Here is a 25,205-nt window from a genome sequence, read left to right on the forward strand (position 1 = left end):
GGAATGTTAGCCACTGACGCAGCTGCTGCTGCTGCGGAACTGTGCATGGTGGCGCGGCCGCGGCTTGCCACAATGCTGCTCCCTCTCCTCCTGATTCCCTTGCTGCCCTTCCCCTCGCCCAAACCGCGCTGGCTGCCACTTCCAGACATCTTTGATGTTTTGGGCGTAAACAAAAACGTTTTTTAAAAGGGCGGGTGAAAAAGTGGGGTACTTTAATGGAGTGGGTTGGTGGGTGAGGTGACACTCATCACTAAGTGATTAGATCGCTTAGTGATTACTAGTACAGTACTAATACAAAATACAATAATTCAGTAATCAGTAAGTGTGAACAGTGAACAGTGAGTGTGTCCCCTAGTACACTAACTACAAAATACAATAATCAGTAGTAATCAGATTCAGTAGAAGGAAATAGAGTGTGTGTAGTACACTACAGACAGTGCACGCACACACACACGCAGGAGCTAGCCTATGAACAGTGACTGAGTGTCCCTAGTACAGTAAGTAGTAACAGTAAGTACAACTAGAAATTACAATAATCAGTAGTAATCAGAAGGAAATAGAGTGTGTGTACTGTACAGACAGTGCACGCACGCACACACGCAGGAGCTAGCCTATGAACAGTGACTGAGTGTCCCTAGTACAGTAAGTAGTAACAGTAAGTACAACTAGAAATTACAATAATCAGTAGTAATCAGAAGGAAATAGAGTGTGTGTACTGTACAGACAGTGCACGCACACACGCAGGAGCTATGAACGAACAAACAGTGACAGTGAGTGTCCTAGTACAGTTACAGTATACTACAAAATACAATCACTCAGTACTAAAGGACAGCAGAAAAACTACTGGTATAGATGAGAAATAAACTAACAGAGGACAGGAGGACAGCTGTGCCCACACAGGCAAGGCCCTGAGGCCGAAAGCTGTGTAAGCTTGCCTGCAGCAGCTGACTGTCTCTATGTAACACACAAGCTACTAACTAAAATACAATGTCTATCTAACTAACAACAATATAGGTGTATATAGGAGGTGTATGTGAGCAAAAACGCTATGTGATTGACCACAATAAAGCTCTTGCTAAGCCAAAGCACAAAGGAGCAGATCTCTCTCTGTACAAAGTCAGGCAAGGACGGAAAAACCTAAAATGGCGGCCGCTATTTATAGGGTAGGGGCTGGCCAGGGTCCCCTTGTGTGATTGGCTGCCGTCAGAGGGCCTGGGAGCCCTCTGATTGGCTTTAAGGACATCAATCTGGGCTATGACGCTATTCGAGCTTGGTATTCAAGCTCGAATAGCGCTGTTTGCTTGAATAGCGCGAATAGTGAATGGGCTATTCGAATTAACTCGAATAGCCCATTCGAATAGCTGCAGCTATTCGAGCTCGGTATTCAAGCTCGAATAGCTGAAAAAGAGCTCGAATATTCGAGCTACTCGAATATTCGAGCTCTGCTGAGCACCACTGCTTGAGGCTGCTCAGTCCCTTGCCTCTCCCCATGTGGCTCCTGTCCCCTGCAATACTACCCAAAAGTCTGGTTGAGTTGCACTTCATCACGCATGCGCTGCCCGGCCAGGCACGCTCCCCCATCTCGCTCTCATGGCTACGAGCATGCTACGCTTGCACACCACAGATGCTAAGTAGCTGTGTAAACATTTTGCTACTATTCATGTTAAATATCAGAGGCAAAAACTTTAATTCATTGTGTGTTGGATTTAGCTTTATTGGAACAAATCATTCTCAAAATGGGTGTCTGCTTCAATACACGGCTAGTGTTTTTTTGTTTGTTTGTTTGTTTTGTTTTGCATATCAGACTACAGAGTATTTTTGTCTTGAAAAAAACACAGCTCAGCTTTCTCTCACACACAGGGTTAACAGATGCACAGTGAGGGAATTCCCCCTCTCCTCATGGCTCACTCTGCATCAGATTTCAGCAGACTTTTCCTCAGTACAGAGTGAAAGGAATTTGATATAGTGAACAAAAGATAAGCAAGTCAAATGTAGACATCTTTATTTACCAGCTCTTCAGGAACTCTCTCAATCCCAGGTAAAAAAACATGTTATTCGATAGTGTTCCTTTAAGTGGTTAAGACTTTACATAGTTACATAGTTATTTGAGTTGAAAAAAAGACATACATTCATTGAGTTCAACCAGAAAAAGTACAACACCAGCCTGCTCCCTCACATATCCCTGTTGATCCAGAGGAAGGCGAAAAACCCTTACAAGGGATAATCCAATTAGCCCCAAAAGGGAAAAAAATCCTTCCTGACTCCAGATGGCAATCAGATAAAATCCCTGAATCAACACCAGTGGGCATTACCTAGTAATTATAGCCATGCATGTCTTTCATTGCAAGGAAAGCATCTAAGCCTCCTTTAAATGCAGATATAGACTTTGCCATAACTACTTCCTGTGACAATGCATTCCACATCTTAATCACTCTTACTGTAAAAAAATAAATGGCTAAAAAGCTTTTCCTCCATGCGCAGATCATGTCCTCTGGTGCTTTGAGAAGGCCTAGTGACAAAAAGTTTATCCGCCGAGCTTTTATATTGCCCTCTAATGTATTTATACATGTTAATTAGATCCCCTCTAAGGCGTCTTTTCTCTAGACTAAATAAACCCAGTTTATCTAACCTTTCTTGGTAAGTGAGACCTTCCATCCCTCATATCAATTTTGTTGCCCGTCTCTGCACCTGCTCTAAAACTGCAATATCTTTCCTGTAATGTGGTGCCCAGAACTGAATTCCATATTCCAGATGTGGCCTTACTAGAGAGTTAAACAGGGGCAATATTATGCTAGCATCTCGAGGTTTTTTTCCATTTTAATGCATCCCAAAATTTTCTTAGCTTTAGCTGCAGCGGCTTGGCATTGAGTACGATTATTTAACTTGTTGTCGATGAGTACTCCTAAGTCCTTCTCCCAGTTTGATGTCCCCATCTGTATCCTGTTTATTTTGTATGGTGCTAGACCATTGGTACGACCAAAATGCATTACTTTACATTTTTCAACATTGAATTTCATCTGCCATGTATGCGCCCATATAGCCATCCTATCCAGATCCTGTTGCAATATGTCCCTATCTTCCTGAGAGTTTATGTTTCTGCACAATTTTGTATCATCTGTAAAAATAGCAACATTGCCTTCTACTGCATCTACTAGATCATTAAACATGTAATATAACCCAGCATTTAATCTTTGCTCTAAAACATTATTTACAGCATATTATATGCAACCAGCATTTTTTTTTTTTACTAGACCAGCATTCGAAGGGTTACACACAGGGCCGGAAAGTTTAGTGCAGAGAAATGTGGACGCATCCGAAGTTGTAGATAAGGTTATCTTGTGTTTACTTAAATGTATCAAGTGAGGAATGTGACACATTCTCTGACTGTGGAGAAGCAGCTCCACACAGAGAGAGAGTCAAAGCATGTCTGCCTTCAGTACATAATGAATAAAAGCAGTTATTGATAAAATGCAAAGTCAGCTCACAAAGCAAAAAAACTGTACTTTTGGGAACCTATAATTTCTAAATGAATAATAATAATACTTATGCACAAATGCAAATATGATAACCATATGGCATATAAAAAGTAGGAAACTATGTTTTTATTGAATATTATGTCAGTGTTTTAGATCACTTTAATAAATAAATTGAAGAGCACTGGACCCAGTGCTGATCCCTGTGGGACCCCACTGCTAACAGTCACCCATTTTGAATATGATCTATTGACTAGTCAAACAGGACCTTTACTAAACACATGCTGATGCTGATAAATAAGATTATTTTCTACTGTGAAGTCATGTATAGTATCCCTCAAATAGTTTGCATACACCCAATGTTAAGCGTACATGTCTATCATTTCCTGGATCTGATTTTTGCCCTTCTTAATGGGAATAATGGGAAATTGTGGGCTGTATTCCAATCTACTGGAACTCTGCCAGTTGAAAGAGAGTCACAAAAGATAAGATAAAGGGGTTTATCGATAACTGAACTTAATTCTCTTAGGACCCGAGGATGTATGCCGTCCGGACCAGACTTTAAACTTTTTTTTTTTTTAACTTTTAAACCAAAAAAAAATCTATGAAATTCCAGTTACTTAAACTTAGCTCAGTATAAATAATTTCTATTCTCATCAGTTTATTTTCACTTCATGAATACATCAACTTATTACAATTCTAGGTTTCGTGTTTTGTCTGTCTCAGATACAGTTTCTAACATTTGCTCAACTCCCACCAGGTCATCAGACAACTGATGACATAGTGAATTTAAATGACCCGAATATCAAATTTTTGGTTCACGAATAGCAAACTTGAATTTCTGCAAATGTTGCTGCTATTCAAAATGGGCTGCATAGACTTAAATGGCAGGTGAATGACCTCTGACTTTAGTGGTTTATAGCAAAGTCCCCTTACATGCTAGAAAAGTTTGCAGGGTATGTGGAGAGGGACAGTGGGTACAAGAGGAAAAAAATCAAAAAGACCTAATAGTTTTTGAGAAAATCAACTTTAAAGTTACAATGGGAAAAAAGAATACATTTAATGCTGTAAATGACAGATAATGTAACAACCTAACGGTACTGTAAATTTTCATGTACCAATAGAAAGAGCAATTAATTTCATGATGGGGTTTCCAGGTGTCCGGACCCCCTGGAAACCCTGTGGAAGTCACAAGGTTTGACCAAGGATCGCTATACAGCCACAATATGTCTGTATAAGGATTCCTAGCAATTTTGCCTATTTTTGAAATGATATGGGATCCGCCCTCCCAAGCCTCTTTAACCCCTTGTACACAATGCAGACAGGGATAGCCAGAATGCGGAGCCCCGGCCGAATGGGGCTTTGCACCCTGACAAATACCAGCCATGTTATGGGGGGGGGGGGGGGTCTGGGGGAGAGGGATGGCCAAGCCTCCCCTCCCCTTTCCAATCCATAGACAAGGGGCTCTTCCCCAACTCTGGTGCCCCAGGAGGTGGTGGGGGCCGACAGCACCCTGGGGGGTTCATGGTGGGGGGTTCATGGTGGCATCTGGGAGTCCCCTGTGGGAGTCCTACCCACACACCGCCACTTGTGTACCTAGGAAATTTGACACCTGGTGCTGATTATGTACAGACCCCACACACACACACACACACCACCACCAAAACTCCCCCCAAAAAATATTTGGGGATTTGGGGGAAAAAGGAGGAAGTGAACAGAGCTAACCGTTATGAAGCTCTATACTCTATACAATAATAATATGGTGGGGCATTAGACTATGACTATGATACAATTAGATTGTGAGCTCCTCTGAGGACAATCACAAAAGGGAGACATACAAAAGAGGGGGATGCATAGGAAGAGGGGGGGGGGATAAAGAGGTAGAGGGAAAAGACAGAGAGCCTGGTGGGAAAAGAGAAATGGCAGGAAGACCTCTCACCAGGGCTGCAGACATCACCAGTGCTGTTTGGCAGGGACATGCTGTTAAAAGAAGCCACTAAAATCTGAAAAGAGGAAAGGGTCATGGGGGAAGAAAACAGGGTGGGAGGGAGAGCTGGGAAAAGAGATAAGATTACCTGCAATCAAGCAAATCTTAATTGCCTGGAGCTTCTCTGCTCACTACAGAAGTCGGCTGTCAGCACCTGTATCACCGACTTCTGCAACAGCAGATTGCCCTGCATTATTAATTACTCACAATGATCAGGATAGATAATCAATAGTCCTGGGCACTCTGGTATTACAGCAGCCAATGCACATGGCTAATAATGACAGGCAGCTTTTGAAGCACCAAACACATCCTGCCACCTTCCCTGCTAATGTCCCAGCTGCTGCACAGCAATAATTCTCTCCACTCACCCTGCTGCTCTGCACATTCACTCACTGTAGGCTATGTGTAGAGAGCTAGGAGACACATTGCCCATGGGAAAGGAAGGGGGAGGGGTACTACATCTTGTGCAGGAAGTAGTACAGTCCCCTGCACTGCCTGCTGCTATTTTCCCTAATGTTGCCCAAATTATGAGAAAAGGTCGTAGGTGGAAGAGCACAGTGGCTGTGCACCACAACGGCACCCCTAGCCATGGTTACACCCGGTGCTATGAGCACCTGCAGCCCTATGGTAGTACCTACACTGCACACCGCACATTTAGCCCTCACCTACATTGACACTCTGAAGCACTCATAGCACCTATCAAAGCTCAAAGTATCTTTGTATTTGTCTCCAAGCTCCCCATGCGTTTGTTATTAGACCAATGGGGAGCTTTGGAGCCAAATTCAAAGATGCTTTGAGCTCTGCTATACATAGTATAGCTAAAGCTTTGCAGCGGGGAGTTTCGGTGTGTGGCGTCGGGTGCGCGGAGATCTTCAATCAACTAAATGTAAATTGCAAGATAGAGGATATTGGTGTGCTCCTTTTCCGAAAATATTGGCATGGGAACTTTTTTTTAAAAGGTACAGGTAAGTTTTTCTGGTTAATTAAGAATATTAAAGGACTTTTTTAGTTGTTGTGTTTTTATTTCTTTTATCCCTGTGTGGAAATGGGAAAGGGGTACTTTTCCCCCCAATACTAATTTCTACTGGGAGGGGGGCGGGCATCTGGAGATCCCCTTCTTAAAGGGGACTCCCAGATGCCACCATGAATCCCGCCAGGTAGTCGTCACCCCTACCTCCTCATGGGGCACTGGAGGTGGGGAAGAGCCCCTGGTCCATAGATTGGACACGGGCTCCGGGGGGAGGCTTGGCTTAAAAATTGATTTTCTCAAAAACAAGCTCTTTCTGAAAAAAAAAATTCTTGTACCCACTGTCCCCCTCCACATACCCTGCAAATTTGGTGTTTCTAGGACGTAAGAGGGCTTTGTTTTAGCTGCTAAAGTCGGCAGCCATGCGCCTGCCATTAAAGTCAATGTGCAAAATGCAAATGCGAAAAAAAGCATATTTGTTGCTGAACACTATTTGCCGGCAGAACAATTCAGGCCATCTCCACTGGTGAACTCTTTTTTTTTTTTTTTTTTTTTTTTTTTTTTCAAAGAAAGAAATTTGGTGTATTTTTTTTTTTGTGTGTGTGTGACACCATCTTTTCCTCCCCCATGGCTGTGCCTACACAGAGAAAAATAGTTATGCACTGCCTCCTCCAGCCCGTGGCAGCCATCCTATGCCCTCACCGCAGCTCCAGTGGCTCCCGGTCTTCTGCGCCTGCGCAGTACAGTCCCGATGACGTGGGAGAGACCACTTAACCAGCACGGTGGAGTGCAAAAGAAGCCGACCCGCCAGCAGAGAAGACTGGGAGCCACCGGAGCTGCGACGAGGGCACAGGACGGCTGCCATGGGCTGGAGGAAGCCCCAGGTAAGTGGATCTATTTTGTTTTAGCTTGGATCACTCTTCTAAACTCCAAAAATGTGTAAGTAAAAAAGGTTAGGGCCAAATTGCCTCTACCCCTCTCTTGCCCGGGTCTTCAAGCAACGATGGCTCTTGCATTCCCCTTGCTTTTAATAACTTATAAATGTACAATTCTAGCTGACACATAGCTTTACTGAGGACATATAAATGACAGCATTAAGTCCACCTCATTTTTAACAATTATCGTTGGAGGATGGAGGTCTTCCGGTTCCCGATGACAGGAGGTCATCTGCCACACATCAAGAATGGTCACTGGCAGCTTAGAGAACATGGCCCTCATTATAGTGTCCAGTTGCAATGATAACCAATCACTTCCATGGTCAAACCGATAGCCAGTGTTGGCGGACTTGATGAGGATCTTTGTTTCGGGGCTGCGTTCTAAAAGCCGAGATACCGCTTCCCGAATGTGATATAGCCTTCGTACAAATAGTCCTACAGGGTAAGTCAGGAAGTGGTTCCCGCATGTCAACACAATGACGAGACCTTCACGGGCTCCCATTCCATCCAGTTCTGAAGCAATATAACGTAGATCCTGTGCTCGAGAACGCTCCATACGTAGAGGCTTCTGATGGGTTCGCCACTGGACCAAATAATCATTTTCTGCATCTGTAGCCAGCAGAGGACCTGTTTTGTGATGTGCCACGTGAAGATGGATCTCCTTAAGAGCTAAAAGTTCAGACACAGAATGAGATAATAAGTTAAAGGGACTCTGAGCAGTAACATAGATTAAAGGATTTCACTTACCTGGAGCTTCGTTCAGCCCACCATAGGCCGCAAGGTCCCCCGGCGTCATCCTGGCGGCTGTCTGTGTCCCTCTGGCAGCTCCCATTACCGGCGACACCCGGGACGGGTGTTGGACCAACATTTCCTGGATCCTGACACCCGTCATCTTCACACTGGCTGCTACGCGTCATCACGGCAGCTGGCATGATAGGTCTGCCCATGCACGGTTTAGAGTTAGAAAACCGTGCATGTGCAGACCTGTCACGCCAGCCGCTGTGATGATGACGAGCGTCAGGATCCATAAAGAGTCGGTCCAACACCTTACTTGGGTGTCGCCAGTAACGGGAGCCCCTGGAGGGACACAGAGAGCAGCCAGGACGATTCCGGGGGAGTTTGCAGCCTACAGTGGGCTGGAGGAAGCCCCAGGTGAGTTAAATCTTTTCATTTACTTTATTGTTTAGGGTCCCTTTAAAGAGTTAATGTACTCACATTTAAATGTGCTGAAAATAATAATATTATTTAAAATGCCAACATCTTTTAGCATTCCTGAAGCAGGGGAAAATTCAATTAGAAACTCCTCTTAGTAGAGGGAAGCCCTGGATAGTCCAGAGGCTTCCCCTATTATCTTGGGGCCCACAATGTCCCACTAAGCAGATTCAACAAGGACTTGTTGCTTATTCATGCATGAACGTACCTGCGTTGCTGTATTTCCTGATTGGGAAGTTTCTTGAACTGCTCATGTACCTATGTTCCCCATTATTGTCTGTTATTTACTATGTACAGTGCTACAGATGATGTTGGTGATATATTGATTATGTAGGTGTAATGATCGGCTCAGCTGTCTGCATGGGCAGTGAGCTGTTTGTCCATTCTTTAGGTCTGAGTGCTGCAGGTCTCTGGAAAAGAGACCTGTCTTCGCTTTGCAAGTTTCAGAGTTGCTCTGCTAGTGAGAAATATGCATACACTTGTCATGCAAATTGCCTAGCTGCTTTCTTTGATGGCTTGCAGTATAAATACCATTTTCTCCCAGAATCCTTTGCTGGTCATGATGGTTTGTTCCTGCAAACTCTCCTGGAGTATCAGTCTTGCTATCGTTTGCTAAGATTATCTTAGAGTAATTCCTTGGGACTGCACTAGGCATCCCTTCTAGTGCAGTCAGGTTGTATTATCTGTATTGCCTTGTTCTTTCTCTCTGTTGCAATTGTCTCGTCACCAGCGGCAGTTGACAGGAAATTGTTCTGTCTGTCTGGGAGTGTAGGCCAGAGCTGCGGTTGCTACTGGCTGCTCCATTTGTCTGGATCGCATCCACTCTAGCTGTAGCAGTGGTGGTTCCTTCTGTATTCTGCCTTAGTGGTGCTAGCCAGAGCAGCGGTTGCTACTGGTAGCCCCATCTGTCTGTCTGTCTGGATCGCATCCGCTTTAGCGGTAGTCTCTGTCTGGGAGTGTAGGCCAGAGCTGCGGTTGCTCCTGGCTGCTCCTTCTGTCTGTCTTGTCTATTTCGTGTTTCTGTTACTTTGGTTAGTTAGGGTGGCACGCTTATCACTGGGCGCCTAACGCACGGTGATCGTGTCTTAAACGCGTTTGCTGTTGCGAATGAGTGCGGTGTTCGCGTTTAGCTAGCGTTTGTTATTTTCCTTGTTGTTCTGATCGTTGTTATGTGCTATGTCTTTCTTGCTGCATTTGTGCTCTGTCTGATTCGGTCTTGTGTCACTTTTGGCAATCGCCACTCTTGCGATTGCGTTCCCACTTCGGTTCTGTTATTGTGTGTTCACCGTCGCTGGGTGGCGACTAGATTGGTGTACACACATACATCCTGTCTCTGTGTTCTCTCTCTTTAGGGGCTATATTGCCTTGCATTGCTTCAACTCGTACAATTCCCCTCTGGCATCTGTGGCCATGCAGAGGCTGTGCTCGTCTGCACTCCACAGCTCCATCTGTTTGTGGGAATTGCCCTCTACAGGTGCATTGCACCCAAGCTGGGTTCTATCAAATTACACACTTGTGGAGGATTTCCGCAGTGTCAGCGCGTGTCCTGTGCGCTGACCACGGAAATAATTCCCCAATCATTACAGTAGGTAGAAAAAAACAAAAGTCTTGTAAAAGTAACACCTTTTAATGGCTAGCTGATAAAGTTAAAGGGGCACTATAGTGAAAATTAGTCTAGTGGGATAACCTTGTTAGTTTAGTTTATACCTAACATTAGGAGCATTGAATACTTAGTATTAATTGTTTGCTTGAGAGGTTTTAGACGTCATATGTAGTGATTCTGCCTGTCATCCCCCTCTGCTGACTCGGGCTGCATTGTAATAGCTGATTTCTCCTCTCATATCTCTCAACTAAAGAAAATAGAATGCAGGGGGGTCAAGGAGTGCTGTGAAAGATCGTAGATAAACAAATAAATAAGACCAATGACTTAATTCCTTATGTGTCCAGTGCTATGCTGTTCCCAGGCACTCAGCTGATCAGTCTACATATCCCATACAGCTTGAGCACAGAGTAAGCAGAGCATAAATCAGTTGTAACAGCACTGGGGTGGGGGGGGGGGGGGGGGGGGAGTACATTGCGTATAGCTAGAAAAAAACGACAGGCTGTATCTTTGCATATGCTGTCAAAAAAACCTTTCAAGCCCAAATTTAAAGGGGCACTATGGCAAAAAAAAAATTGTAAATTGTAAAATTGAAAATATGTGCGAAACATAAAGTACATTTTTTTTCAGAGTAAAATGAGCCATTAATTACTTTTCTCCTATGTTGTGGTCATTTACAGTAGGTCGTAGAAATCTGACAGAACTGAAAGATTTTGGACTAGTACATCTCTTTATAGGAGATTCTCAGCAAGGGAGCTTCCCTGCTCGTTACACAGTTTTTTTGGCAGTTGGACAGAGCAACTGACATTCGCTAAGTGCTTTTGAAAATAAAAAAACCCTGAGAATCCCCCATGAGGAGATGGGCTAGTCCAAAAACTTTCGGTTCTGTCAGATTTCTAATACCTACTGTAAGCGACAGCAACATAGGAGAAAAAAAAATATGGCTCATTTTGCTTTGGAAAAAATGTACTTCTTAGTTGTATATGTGTGCACATATTTTTAATTTTTACATTTTTTTGCCAAAGAGCTCCTTTAAAAAATAAATAAATAAATAAGTAACCAACACTCCTAATATTAGCTACATTTTACCAGGTTACCTTAATAGCCTAATTGTGGCCATAGCACCCCCCTTTAACCACTTTACCCCCACCCGTATGGATTTCTCCGTCCCTTTTTCCATCCTTTTACCACCAGGGACGGAGAAATCCATACTTCCCGCGCACCCGCCGCTGCCCGCGCTCCCGCTCGCTTATGCACGCACTCCCGCTCGCATGCATGCTGCCGCCCCCTCGCCCAGAGATCAATGAACGGGAAAATCCATTCCCGTTCGTTGATCTAAGCCCCGCAATAATCCGCTGCTTCTACGAGAAGCAGCAATCATTGTGAAGAAAAAAAAAGTTTCCAGCCTCTTTGTACTTCCTGCAAGCGTCCTTCTGCGTCTGCAGGTCGCATAAACAAAATGTTACTGTGGCCATCTTGTGGCGAAATAGTAAAACTACACCCTAAAGCATTTTTTCACATACAAATACATTACTTATACACAAAAAATGAACTCATTACCTCCCACACTCCCCATATTTTTTTTTGTAATTTAAAAAAAAAATGTACAATTAAAAAAAATACATAAATAGTTACCTTAGGGACTGAACTTTTTAAATATTTATGTCAGGAGGGTACAACACTGTTACTTTATAAACGATGGGCTTGTAATTAGGGATTGACGCAAAACTAAAAAAAATGCACCTTTATTTCCAAATAAAATTTCGGCGCCAAACATTGTGATAGGGACATAATTTAAATGGTTTTATATACGGGACAAATGGTCAAATACATTTCATGGGTTTTAATTACAGTAGCATGCATTATTTAAAAACTATAATGGCCGAAGAACTGAAAAATAATGATTTTTTTCCCCACATTTTTCCTATTTTTCCATTAAAACATATTTAGAATAAAATATTTCTTGGCATAATGTCCCACCTAAAGAAAGCCTAATTGGTGGCAAACAAATCAAGATATAGTTCATTTCATTGTGATAAGTAATGATAAAGTTATAGACGAATGAATGGAAGGAGCGCTAAAAGGTGAAAATTGCTCTGGTGCTCAAGGGGTAAAACCTCAGTGGTGAAGTGGTTAAATGATGCAAGCTTTCTGGGATCTAGTGCCCTTTTTCAGGCATATTTCCAGATGTTAGTTGAAGTAAAACACTGACACCATAGCTCCCAACTGTCCCTCTTTGGGAGCTCTGTCCCTCTGTCCCGCTTTCCTCTGCATGTGTCCCTCTTTCAGGACTTTGTCCCTCTTTCTATGTAAATATATATATTTCTCTACTAAAAAATGTGTTTGATTGACTCTAACCCTTATTCCCATCCTTTAAATTGATATATTACTAATTTTAAAATGTTTACATGAAGGAAAATGAACCAGGATAGAAAGGACCAGTGTGGTTTGATTATAAAACAAAATATTTTTCTATATTTATGGTATGCGTGACTAGGGGTGTGACTCAGGCGTGATCAGGGGTGTGGCAGGGGTGTGGCTTAAATGTCCCTCTTTCTCATCTCAAAAAGTTGGGAGGTATGCTGACACAGGTAAATAGTAAACACGAAGATGACAGTTGTGCTGGTTACTATTTAGCAGTTAGCAGATGTCAGGTGATCAGCAGGCTTTGGTGAGACATTGATAAATAGTAATAATAATAAATTACATTTGTAGGGTGTATGGGTGTTAGGCCTTACTTGGTATAAAACTTGTAAGGTATTCCCACCACTGTCGTAGGGTGGAGTCTCCAAGCATGTAGACTATCTTCCCAGAAAGACATTTGGCTGCTCTGGTTGGCTCATCAAAATGTTGGTTTGAACAGGTCAGCGACTGCCAGGCATCTTGGTAATAATATCCTGAGGGATCTGGGTTCTTTAGTCCAGGGACGCATTTTATATGTTTAGCTAAATTATGAGAAAATAGGAAAATAAGAAAAATGACCTGCAACGTTATCATCATCAGCCATGATCATCATTTGCATTATGTGATACATTGCATAATACAGTAAATCATCATAACTTTCACAACTGCACATCTAGAGATTGTTTTCACTGTATGGACCAGTAGAGATGGCCCAAATGGTTCGCCGGCGAACGGTTCCAGGCAACCTTTTGGTGGTTCGCGTTTGCCAGTGAAGGCAAACTTTTGCGGAAGTTCGGTTCGCCCCCATAGTGCGCCATTAGGGTCAACTTTGACCCCCTATCACAGTCAGCAGGCACATTGTAGCCAATTAGGCTACACTCTCTCCTGGAGCCACTCCCCCCTTATATAAAGCAGGCAGCGCTGGCTATTACACTCACTCATGTACCTGCAGTAATTAGTGAAGGGACAGCTGTTGGCAGACTCTCATAGAGAAAGATTAGTTAGGCTCTTGTAGGCTTGTTAACTTTCTCTTGGCTGATTGTTATTGCTAAAATAGCACCCCACAACAGCTATTTTGAGAGCTAATGTTCTCCTGATGTGTTGGGTTTTTTTGTGTGGTTTTTTTGTGTTGCCCACTGACACTGCATTACAGCCCTATCTGTTTCAGCTGGACCTTGGTAATTGCTATTACTGTGCCAGCCAGGCCCTGCCTAACTACCTATGCCTACCTACCTACTGGGGCACCTACTTACCTATACGGGGGCACCTACCTATACCTACCTACCTACCTATACTAGGGCACCTACCTATGCCTACCTACCTATACTGGGACGTCTACCTATGCCTAGCTAACTACTGGGGCACCTACCTATGCCTACCTACCTATACTGGGACTCCTACCTATGCCTAGCTAACTACTGGGGCACCTACCTATGCCTATCTACCTATACTGGGACACCTACCTATGCCTCTCTATCTATACTGGGACACCTACATATGCCTATCTACTGGTGGCTGGATAGTGTACTGGTTAAGGGCTCCGCCTTTGATGTGGGAGACCAGAGTTCAAATCCTGGCTAGGTCAAGTACCTATTCAGTAAGGAGTTAAAGGCAAGACTCCCTAACACTGCAGGGTGGCCTCTTGAGCGCATCCCAGTGGCTGCAGCTCTTGAGCGCTTTGAGTCTGACAGGAGAAAAGCGCTATACAAATGTTCAGATTATTATTATTATTATTCAGATTATTATACTGGGACTCCTACCTATGCCTACCTACCTATACTGGGACTCCTACCTATGCCTACCTAGTACCTACCTATACTGGGGCACCTAACTATGCCTACTTACCTATACTGGGACTCCTACCTATGCCTAGCTAACTACTGGGGCACCTACCTATGCATATCTACCTATTCTGGGACACCTACCTATGCCTACCTACCTATACTGGGACTCCTACCTATGCCTACCTACCTATACTGGGGCACCTACCTATGCCTACCTACCTATACTGGGACTCCTACCTATGCCTAGCTAACTATTGGGGCACCTACCTATGCCTACCTACCTATACTGGGACACCTACCTATGCCTACCTACCTATACTGGGGCACCTACCTATGCCTACCTACATACAAGAAAATAATAAGGTTGTTGCTTCATTGTGGACAGACCAAATTTGATCAGCTGGACAGTCACTGTTCACTGTTCATTGAGCTACCACATCCCGGCGACCATATGGGTTTGAACACCGCCACGGCCTTTATTATGATGGGGTTACGGTGTCTGTCTTGTAGGAAAAATACCGATTCGAAATCAATGCGCCCATATAGGGCCGTCAGCCCATCCCAGCGCACGCTGTATAGTGAATCACGGCGAGAGCGTAGAGAGGAGGCGGGCTCTATGAACTGTTTTTAATCAGCTTTTGCGTACACAGAAGCCACACCCTGATGAAGCGTCGCAAGTGACGCGAAACGTCGGTGGGCGGAGCCACGCAGCCTGATCCCTCGGCTGTGCTTCCGCGTTGGTGAACACATGGAGTGGCGTCCCGTCACGTTCGCATGCCTTACGGATGAAGCAGCTAACTAGACTGCCAGGACCGGGCACTTAAATCGCTGGGGAGTACAGGCCGAGACGCGGCCTTCTATCCATCAGGTGACCCCACAGTGGTACATGGAATAAGAACACGAGCTCCAGGAGAGCAGGATGGGCATCAGTGACATCATGTGGTGAGACCCATCCTTTATTCCTCACTGACAAACATACGAACTGCATTATCTTCGGGAGAATTTACTTCTGTCAGCCCCTATGTCTACTTACTAATCGGCTGAGGTGGATTATAACAGGAATTTGAACTATTGTCCGCATGAGGAGGGGGGGGGCCCCCACCATATTCAACCAATACTGCATGGCACCAGTGTGGAAGCGCGGCATGCTTGGGATGTGTGAATGGGTAATTCCTCCATGCATTATCAAGCTGACACATCTATCATGGTGGCTGATTGATGGCCAGAATGTAGCTTTGCTTACGCAATTTTAGTTATGAATCATGTGTGCTTTGTTCCCTTTGTGATCATTTGAGTTACTGTATGTCTTTGACTTATTTATAATAAATTTTGATACTTTGCATATTAAGGCGGCCTGAGAACCCATATGTGCTCAGATTTTTAGTTGAACACCGCCACGGCCTGCACTCTGGCCATGGTGCGCACCAGTCCAGCATGGCCGTCACTACGCAAACAGCTGTTTGCGGTGCGTTACACAGTGAGTTTGGTGTGTCAGTGTGAAGCAGTACTCTAATTACACTCTCTGATTGATGTATACACATGCAAGATGATTTAAAGCACTTTAGTCCTGCAATTTAGCATTCAATGTGATTTCTGCCCTTAAAACGCTGCTTTGCGTCAAATCCAGATTTTTCCCGGGACTTTTGGCATGTATCCCACTCCGCCATACCCCCCTCCAGGTGTTAGACCCCTTGAAACATCTTTTCCATCACTTTTGTGGCCAGAATAAATGTTTCTAGTTTTCAAAGTTCGCATCCCCATTGAAGTCTATTGCGGTTCGCGAACCGACCCTTTTGTGGAAATTCGCAAACCCGGTTCGTGAACCTAAAATCGGAGGTTCGGGCCATCTCTATGGACCAGTCATGGATGTTTTGGCTAAGTCTCTATGAACGTAGCAATTACTTTAACGTTACCTATGACTGGTGTTACATTCAAATTTTCGGCAAAGTCATTTTCGCATCTAAAATTTTATTTTCAATTTTGAGAAAATATTAGCAAAAAATACATTGTATTTTTGCAATACGGGAAAAATTCAAAGAATTGTAAAAAATCTATGTTCACCATGAAAATTGTTTCTTTTTGCGCACACGTTCACAAAAGATTCGTGAATCACAAACTTAGTGCAAAACATTTTTTCAATGGCATTTTTGCTGGAAAGTCAAATTCACCACTATTGTTGTGAGATTTAGTGCAAAAAGAATATTGGCATTTTCACTCATTGCTACCTATGACCCTAACTTATATCAACTGTATATATATTTTAGAATAAAAAAAAAATATTTATCGGTTTTCACCCAATATAGTTTTAATAATAAAAGAGTTGTAGATAAAAACATTATATTAACTACCTAATGACCGTGTCACGCCGATGGGCGTGGCCACAGCGGCAGCCCCAGAACTGCCTAACACCGATCGGCGTAAAGTCCTGGGGCTGCAGTTTGCAGGAGATTGTGCGCATCTTCTGCTTAGTAGGCGGAGTGGAGTCTTCAGTCTCCCAGTGGTGACCGCCGCTCGGAGACTGTTAGACGGCGAAACCGCTGTCTAATTAACCTGTACAACACTGTGATCTACAGCAGCGCTCTACTGGGGACAGCTGTGTGACAAGGCTGTCCCCTCTGTGTGCTCAGGGGTGATCGGCTGTCGTAGGCTGAAGCCTATGACAGATGATCACGGGGATTGGCTGGCGGGGGGAGGGAGAGGGATTAAAAAATAAATAAATACACAAATTTAATAAAAAATAAAGCACATAAATATATATTACAAAACAAACAAACGTCTGGGGGAGCAATCAGACCCCACCAACAGACAGCTCTGTTGGTGGGGAGAAAAGGGGGGGGGGATCACTAGTGTGCTGTGTTGTGCGGCCCTGCAGTGAGGCCTTACAGCTGCAGTGGCCTATTTCACAAAGCATAGTCTGGTCTTTAGGGGGGGGGGGGGTAAAGCCTGTGGTCCTGAAAGGGGAACTTCAGCCTAAACAAACATACTGTCATTAAGTTACATTAGTTATGTTAATTAGAATAGATGGGTAATATAATTTTTTACCCACCCTGTTTTAAAAGAACAGGCAAATGTTTGTGATTCATGGGGGCTGCCATCTTTGTCATGGGGGCAGCCATCTTTTTGGTTGAAAGGAGGTGACAAGGAGCAGGAGACACAGTTCCAACTGTCCTGTGTCCTGATAACCCCTCCCAGCTGCGCACGCTAGGCTTCAAATGTCAAATTCAAAATGTAAAAAAAAATTGCACCAAAACAGCAGAACGAGAGCAACAACATCAGAAATCCCATCATGCTTTGCACAGCATCAGGGGAAAAAAGCCCAGGCAGTTTTCTTCTGTGCAGCTAAAAATGAGGCTTGGATAAGAGAAACAAAGTTCTGATGCTGTGAAACTGTTAAAGAAACACCAAGTCTTTTCAAGACAAGACAAATAACATTTATATCAAGCTTTTCTCCTGGTGGACTCAAAGCGCCAGAGCTGCAGCCACAAGGGCGCGCTCTATAGGCAGTAGCAGAGTTAGGGAAACTTGCCTAAGGTCTCCTACTGAATAGGTGCTGGCTTACTGAACAGGCAGAGCCGAGATTCAAACCCTGGGCACCTGTGTCAGAGGCAGAGCCCTTAACCATTACACCATCCAGCCACTCTTTCAGTGCTACTGAGTCGATTTTTAGTCTGAAGGTTCACTTGAAGTGGTTAAGCTGTTTATTCTGTCTAACACAAAACTCAAATTATGTTGCTAGTACAATGTATGCTGAAAAAATATCTCATTTTGAAACAATACCCTTTTTTGGTTATTGTGTGTTTTTATATTTCAGCTGTGACAATATTTAAAGCATGTTTTAACATAAAATAAGGAAGAAAGTTTTATTAGGCAGAGTATTTGGATATTACATTATTGTAGAAAGAGGGTGTGGTCACAAAAGTGAGCATTTTTATTGTATTATTGCATATTTTTGGTCCAATGACATCCCCACTATTATGGTTCCACTCCAGGGCCCACATTCACATTTTTTTTTCAACCAGCTTTTTCTCCTAGGTGATATTTTTAAAATTGTCAGTAAAATACCTTTTTTAAACCACCAGCAAGCAAGTAAATACTCAAAATAATTTTGATAATACATTTTCACCAACCCTTTGGTACTTTTTTAGTTGAAAAGTACTGAAAAGTTATTTTAAATAGAAAATGAAAAAGTATCTCCTAGGAGAAAAGTGAATTGCATACAGCCCCAGGGCCCATATGTAATTCATTTTCTTTTTCACCTCCTTTTCTTCTTTACGTCTTATTTCCTAGGAGATAATTTTCAACTTCTCTATAAACTAAAAGTTGGTGAAAAAGTTCTATCAAATGTATTTTGAGTATTTTCTTGCTTGCTGGTGACTTAAAAGGCATTTTATGACAAGTTGTAAAAATATCACGTAGGAGAAAACTTAGGATAAAAAGTGAATTTGCCTATGGGCCAATGTGTCTCCCTTTTAGTTGTCCTTATTAAATTGCCTGGCCAATATATTACTCCCTATAGTGTACGTCTTATAATGCCCTCATATATACCGTCTTTCCCCGAAAATAAGACAGTGTCTTATATTAATTTTTGCTCTAAAAGATGTGCTAGGGCTTATTTTCAGGGGATGTCTTATATTTCTATCAGGAAGTGTCTCCCAGCAGAACATTTCCTGTTCCTTTGTACTATGATGTTGATGGATTTGAAGGTATGCTACTGTACTTATCAGGCACCAGCCCTGCCTTCCCTGCACACAGCTGATAACCTTGCTGTGTGCTGGGAAGACAGGACCAGTGCCCAATCGGCACTGCATCGCTATGTCCCCGCTTGCTGGCTGCCTCTTCTTCCGCTTTAACTTCCACTAGGGCTTATTTTCGGGGTAGGGCTTATATTTCAAGAATGCTGAAAATTCTAGCTAGGGCTTATTTTCAGAGTAGGTCTTATTTTCAGGGAAAGAGGGTACCAGCCTCTATGCTGTGTGTCCCTGAGTAGCTTTCATGCTGTACTTCATACAGATCTCCCTGTGCAGTGTCCCTTTCTAGTGACCCCTGTGCTTTTCCCCCACATAGCAGACTTTGTGCCCCTATATAGTGGTCACTGCTCTGTGCCTCCTTATACAGTATTTGTTCTTTGCCTACTGATAGTGATGCCTATGTTGATTTCTCTGGTGGTTTTATAGTTCGCTATTTTCCTTCTGTATTTTCCTGCTGGTCTAGAGCCCTCCTTTCCATTACATATTTCTTTGGTGGTCTTACTGGTCCTTCCGTCTCCTCCTAGCTCACCTCTCTCCCCATTGCAGAGATGATCTCTGTGGTCCGTTGTCTGCAATTCAACCAGTCTCCTCTAAATTATATAGTAGGTCCTGGCCACCCCCCCCCCCCTTCCTTTCCCAAAGCAAATTCCCTTTGTTAACATCTAGCATGATGCCCCCTCCCAAAGAACACCCTTCCTAAAAGACTAACAGCAAAAGCAACCCCTTTCTTAATCTACCATATTCCCTTACAATAGCCCTTCGAATATTAACAAGGCCAGATTTATATGTTGTGTGCCCCTAGGCCGAGTATGTTGTGGCTCCCCTTTGGTGTGGAACAGTGCCCCTACTATTCCATGTGCATACTCCTCCCCCATGTGTATCATCTATGTACATCACCCCCCCCCCATTCCATGTGCAGCCCCCTCTTCCATGTGTATCATCCATGTACAGCAGCTCCTCCCAGTCCATGTGCAGCCCTCTCTTCCATGTGTATCATCCATGTACTATAGCCTCCTCCCATTCCATGTGCAGCCCCCACTTCCATGTGTAACATCCATATACAGCAGCCCTCCCCATTCCATGTGCAGCCCCCTCTTCCACGTGTATCATCCATGTACAGCAGCCCTCCCCATCTCACATGCAGCCCCCTTTTCCATGTGTATCATCCATGTACAGCAGCCCTCCCCATCCCGTGTGCAGCCCCCTATTCCATGTGCATCATTCATGTACAGCAGCCCCTCCCATTCCATGTGCAGCCCCCTCTTCCATGTGTATCATCCATGTACAGCAGTCCCTCCCATTCCATGTGCAGCCCCCTCTTCCATGTGTATCATCCATGTACAGCAGCCCCCCCATTCCATGTGCAGCCCACTCTTCCATGTGTATCATCTATGTCTGGAACCCCCCATTCCATGTGGAGCCCCCTACTGCATGTGTATCATCCAAGTACAGCAGCCCCCTCCTATCCCATGCGCAGCCCCCTCTTCCACGTGTATCATCTATGTACAGCAGCCCCCTCCCATTACATGAGCAGCCCCCTATTGCATGTGTATCATCCATGTACAGCAGCCCCCTCTCATTCCATGTGCAGCCCCCTATTCCATGTGTATCATCCATGTACAGCAGCCCCCTTTCATTACATGTGCAGTCCCCTCTTCCATGTGTATCATCCATGTACAGCAGCCCCCTCCCATCCCATGTGCAGCCTCCTCTTCCATGTGTATCATCCATGTACAGCAACCCCATCCCATTCCTTGTGCATCCCCCTCTTTCATGTGTAACATCCATGTACAGCAGCCCCTCCCATCCCATGTGCAGCCCCCTCTTCCATGTGTATCATCCATGTACAGCAGCCCCCTCCCATTCCATGTGCAGCCTCCTCTTCCATGTGTATCATCCATGTACAACAGCCCCTCCCATTCCATGCGCAGCCCCCTCTTCCATGTGTATCATCCATGTACAGCAACCCCATTCCATTCCATGTGCATCCCCCTCTTTTATATATAACATCCATGTACAGCAGCCCCCTCCCATTCCATGTGCAGCCTCCTCTTCCATGTGTATCATCCATGTACAGCAGCCCCCTCTCATTCCATGTGCAGTCCCCTCTTCCATGTGTTTCATCCATGTACAGCAGCCCTCCCCCCCCCATTACATGAGCAGCCTCCTATTGCATGTGTATCATCCATGTACAGCAGCCCCCTCTCATTTCATGTGCCGCCCCCTCTCTTTCATGAACATCAATTTCTCTTTTTTTATGTGTTTCTCCCTATTTTCAGCCTCCTCTTTCATTTGTAGCAATAGCTCTTTCATGTCCAGGTCTGCCCTTGGGCCGCAGCCCCCCAAGATCCAGGCCTTTGTGGCGTCTCCAGAAATCTGTTGGAAATTCCACAGATGTGTAGTGATTTTTTCAAATTCTGCTGAATTCCATATGAAATTCAAAATGACTAGGCGGAATTCAGGATTCTGTCTGATTTGGTATTTGGAAATTCTGACCAAACCTATTAAGCAGTCAGACAAATTAACTAGAAAAAAAAACTGTAGCTGTGAAAAAAATTCACAAAAACATGACTACGATAATTTGCAAAAAGGACAAAAACCATAGTTTTACCATTAAAATGATTACTGCAAAAAAGAAAAATCAATATTTTTACCACAAACGTTTGTGAAAAATGTAACCATTATCAAAACTTATTTTAAATGCCATTTTCGCTTGAAAAAGGAATTTAACATAATTTTTGGGAAAAATTAATGCAAAAAAGAATATTGGCATTTTTTGCTCATCGCTTTAAAAAAAAAAAAAAAAAACCTTACCATTTGCGACTGTGACATTCTTGGCATTCTTTTGTGGAAGGACGTGGAACTTCCCGAGAGTGGATGGAACTTCTTTATCACGCAGTGGCCTGAAAAATCACATTTAAAATAATTGGATTAACATTAAATATCATTGCTTTATCTGTTTGTCTGTCCCACCGCTGTGGATGTAGATGTGGCAGGTAGTAATACTCCAATAAGCAGTGTTGGTCTCTGCAAGCGCTGCCAGGAGCTGTTCAATGAGATCAACAAGGCACTAATAATTCTGGTTTGTATGGAAATGTAATGCAACCTAGAATAAGGACATTCAAGATCAACAGGAACAGGAAGTTAATTTAACATATATATATATATATATCAGCTGATTGCCCGGCGTTGCCCGGTTATATCTTTGGCTGTTGTTGGCTCTGCCCACTTTTTCTAACCGTAACACACAATTACTCAATCACCTAGTTTGTGAGCTTTGCGGTCTTTGGCATCAATAATTTGCATTGAAATGAAACAAATCTGATTGGCTGTTTGTGGCTACACCCCTTTTCTGAATTTGAACACTAGTCACCCAATGATCAACTGTACCAGGTTTGAGGCGTGTGCCAATAACAGTGCAAGAATGGCAGCAACTAAATATTCCCCTTGAAAAGGTGGATTTTGATTGGCTTTTGTAGGCTCCACCCACTTCCCTGAATATTAAGCTCAGGCACCCAGTGACCAACTGTGCAAAGTTTGAGAACTCTTCCATTAACAGTGTAAGAATGACTGCAGTTTACATTTACCCAGTAAAATTTGTATTTTTCTCCGCTCACTGATGTCCTGGCATTGCCCAGGTATGTATTTGGCTGGTGTTGGCTCCGCCCACTTTGTCTAACCCTAACACACAATTACTCAATGACCAAGTTTGTGAGCTTTGCGGTCTTTGGCATCAATAATTTTCATTGAAATTAAACAAATTAGATTTTTTTTGTGGCTCTACTTCTTTTCTGAATTTGAACCCCAATCACCCAATGACAAACTGTACCAGGTATGAGACTTGTGCCATTAACAGCACAAGAATGGCAGCAAAGAAATATTCCCCTTTAATATCAATAGGTGAATTTTGATTGGCTTTTTTATGTTCCACCCACTTTTCTGATTGTTAATCCCAGTCACCCAGTAACCAACTGCGCAAAGTTTGAGAACCCTACCATTAACAGTGTAAGAATGGCTGCTGTTTACATTTTCCCAGTGAAATTTGTATTTGTCTCCGCCCACTTATGACCCGGCGATGCCCGATTATGTATTTGGCTGGTGTTGGCTGTGCCCACTTTTCTGAACCCTAACGCACAATTACTCAATTACTCAATGACCTAGTTTGTGAGCTTTGCAGTCTTTGGCATCAATAATTTACATTAAAATGAAACAAATCAGATTTGCTGTTTGTGGCCCACCCCCTTTTCTCAAATTAAACTCCAGTCACCCAATGACCAACTGTTTCAAGTTTGAGGTTTGTGCCATTAACAGTGCAAGAATGGCAGCAATTACATATCCCCCTTGAAAATCAATAGGTGCAAATTGATTGGCTTTTATAGGCTCCACCCACTTTTCTGAATATTAATCCCAGTCACCCAGTGACCAATTGTGCAAAGTTTGAGAACCTTAATATTAACAGTGCAAGAATGGCTGCTATTTACATTTTCCCAGTGAAATGTGTATTTGTCTCCGCCTACTGATGACCCGGCATTGTCCGATTATGTATTTGGCTGGAGTTGGCTGTGCCCACTTTTCCTAATCCTAAAACACAATTACTCAATGACCAAGTATGTGAGCTTTGCGGTCTTTGGCATTAATAATTTGCATTGAAATGAAACAAATCTGATTGGCTGTTTGTGACTCCACCCCCTTTTCTGAATTTGAACCCCAGTCACCCAATGATCAACTGTAACCGGTTTTGGGGCTTGTGCCATTAGAAAGAATGGCAGCAATGACATTTTCCCCTTGAAAATCAATAGGTGATTTTTGATTTCCTTTTATAGGCTCCACCCACTTTTCTGAATATTAATCCCAGTCACCCAGTGACCAACTGTGCAAAGTTTGAGAACCCTACCATTAACAGTGTAAGAATGTCTGCAGTTTACATTTCCCCAGTGAAATTTGCTTTTGTCTCTGCCCACTTTTTGGTTATGGGGATAAAAATATTATCCTATATGTTATTCCAGGTTTTGTACTATGTGTGTGCCAAATTTCATTCAAATATGTTCAGCCATTTTTGCGTGATCGAGTAACAAACATCCAAACATCCAAACTTTCCCATTTGTAATATTAGTAGGAAATATATATATACTTTATTAAACATCAGGATATCAAATTCAATTGAAGTTCCAAATAAGAAAATTAACAATAACATTACATACAAAACAAAATAGCAAAGAAAAAATATAAATAAACTTCACGGACATCCTCTTCCACTGTACACTTCGCCTCAATTCACTAAGCTTATCTCCTGTCTGTAATAAATTATCACCATGGTGATAAGGCATGTAGTAAACCTAACTCTTCTGACTTACGAGGCCAAATTATTAAAAAAAAAGTTTAAAAAGTGAAGTACCTGCATCTCTTTAAAAGACACGGAGGACGCCATCCGCGCCCTCCGTGTCATTCTGCCGGGTCCCCGCCTCTTAATAGACCCCCCGCCCTGTCACGACCGCAGGGCCTGGGTCGGGCTCTCCTGCCTCTGCCAATATGGCCGCCGGAGCTGGCCGCGGCTGTGCAGTCCGCACCTGCTGCGAGTGCGGCTGCGCAGCTCTAAGGCCTACTGTAGCGTGGATCGGGTGGTTGGCCCTAGAGCTGCGCAGCTGCACACGCAGCAGGTGCAGCCTGCGCAGCCGCGGCCAGCTCCGGCGGCCATATTGGCAGAGGCAGGAGAGCCCGACCCGGGCCCTGCGGTCGTGACAGGCCGGGGGGTCTATTGAGCGGCAGGGACCCGGCGGAATGACACGGAGGGCGTGGATGGCGTCCTCCGTGTTTTTTAAAGAGATGCAGGTACTTCACTTTTTTAACTTTTTTTTTAATAATTTGGCCTTGTAAGTCCTTTAAGTTAAAGGGGCACCATGGCAAAAAATTGTAAAATGTAAAATATGTGCAAACATAAACAAATAAGAAGTATGCTTTTCCAGAGTAAAATGAGACATAAATTACTTTTCTCCTATGTTGCTGTATCTTACAGTAGGTAGTAGAAATCTGACAGAAGCGACAGGTTTTGGACTAGTCCATCTATTGATGGGAGGGGGGGGGGGTTCTCAGGGATTT

General features: G+C 43.6%; 1 protein-coding gene across 5 annotated transcripts in view; it reads right to left on the bottom strand.

The window, feature by feature from the left end:
• Nucleotides 1–7,312: 7,312 nt before the first annotated feature.
• LOC137560887 (NXPE family member 3-like) overlaps nt 7,313–25,205 on the bottom strand; it is a 144,629-nt gene continuing 126,736 nt past the window's right edge. For all 5 annotated transcript variants that reach the window (XM_068272045.1, XM_068272044.1, XM_068272048.1 and 2 more), the window contains 3 exons: nt 21,924–22,012; nt 12,913–13,119; nt 7,313–8,031 (listed from right to left, as the gene is read on the bottom strand). In XM_068272045.1, the coding sequence (XP_068128146.1) occupies nt 7,496–8,031; nt 12,913–13,119; nt 21,924–22,012 (832 nt within the window). In that variant the 3' untranslated portion in view covers nt 7,313–7,495. The remainder of the gene's footprint in view (nt 8,032–12,912; nt 13,120–21,923; nt 22,013–25,205) is intronic.

This window comes from Hyperolius riggenbachi, chromosome 3 (genome assembly GCF_040937935.1).
Source record: "Hyperolius riggenbachi isolate aHypRig1 chromosome 3, aHypRig1.pri, whole genome shotgun sequence".
In the NCBI taxonomy this organism is placed as follows: domain Eukaryota; kingdom Metazoa; phylum Chordata; class Amphibia; order Anura; family Hyperoliidae; genus Hyperolius; species Hyperolius riggenbachi.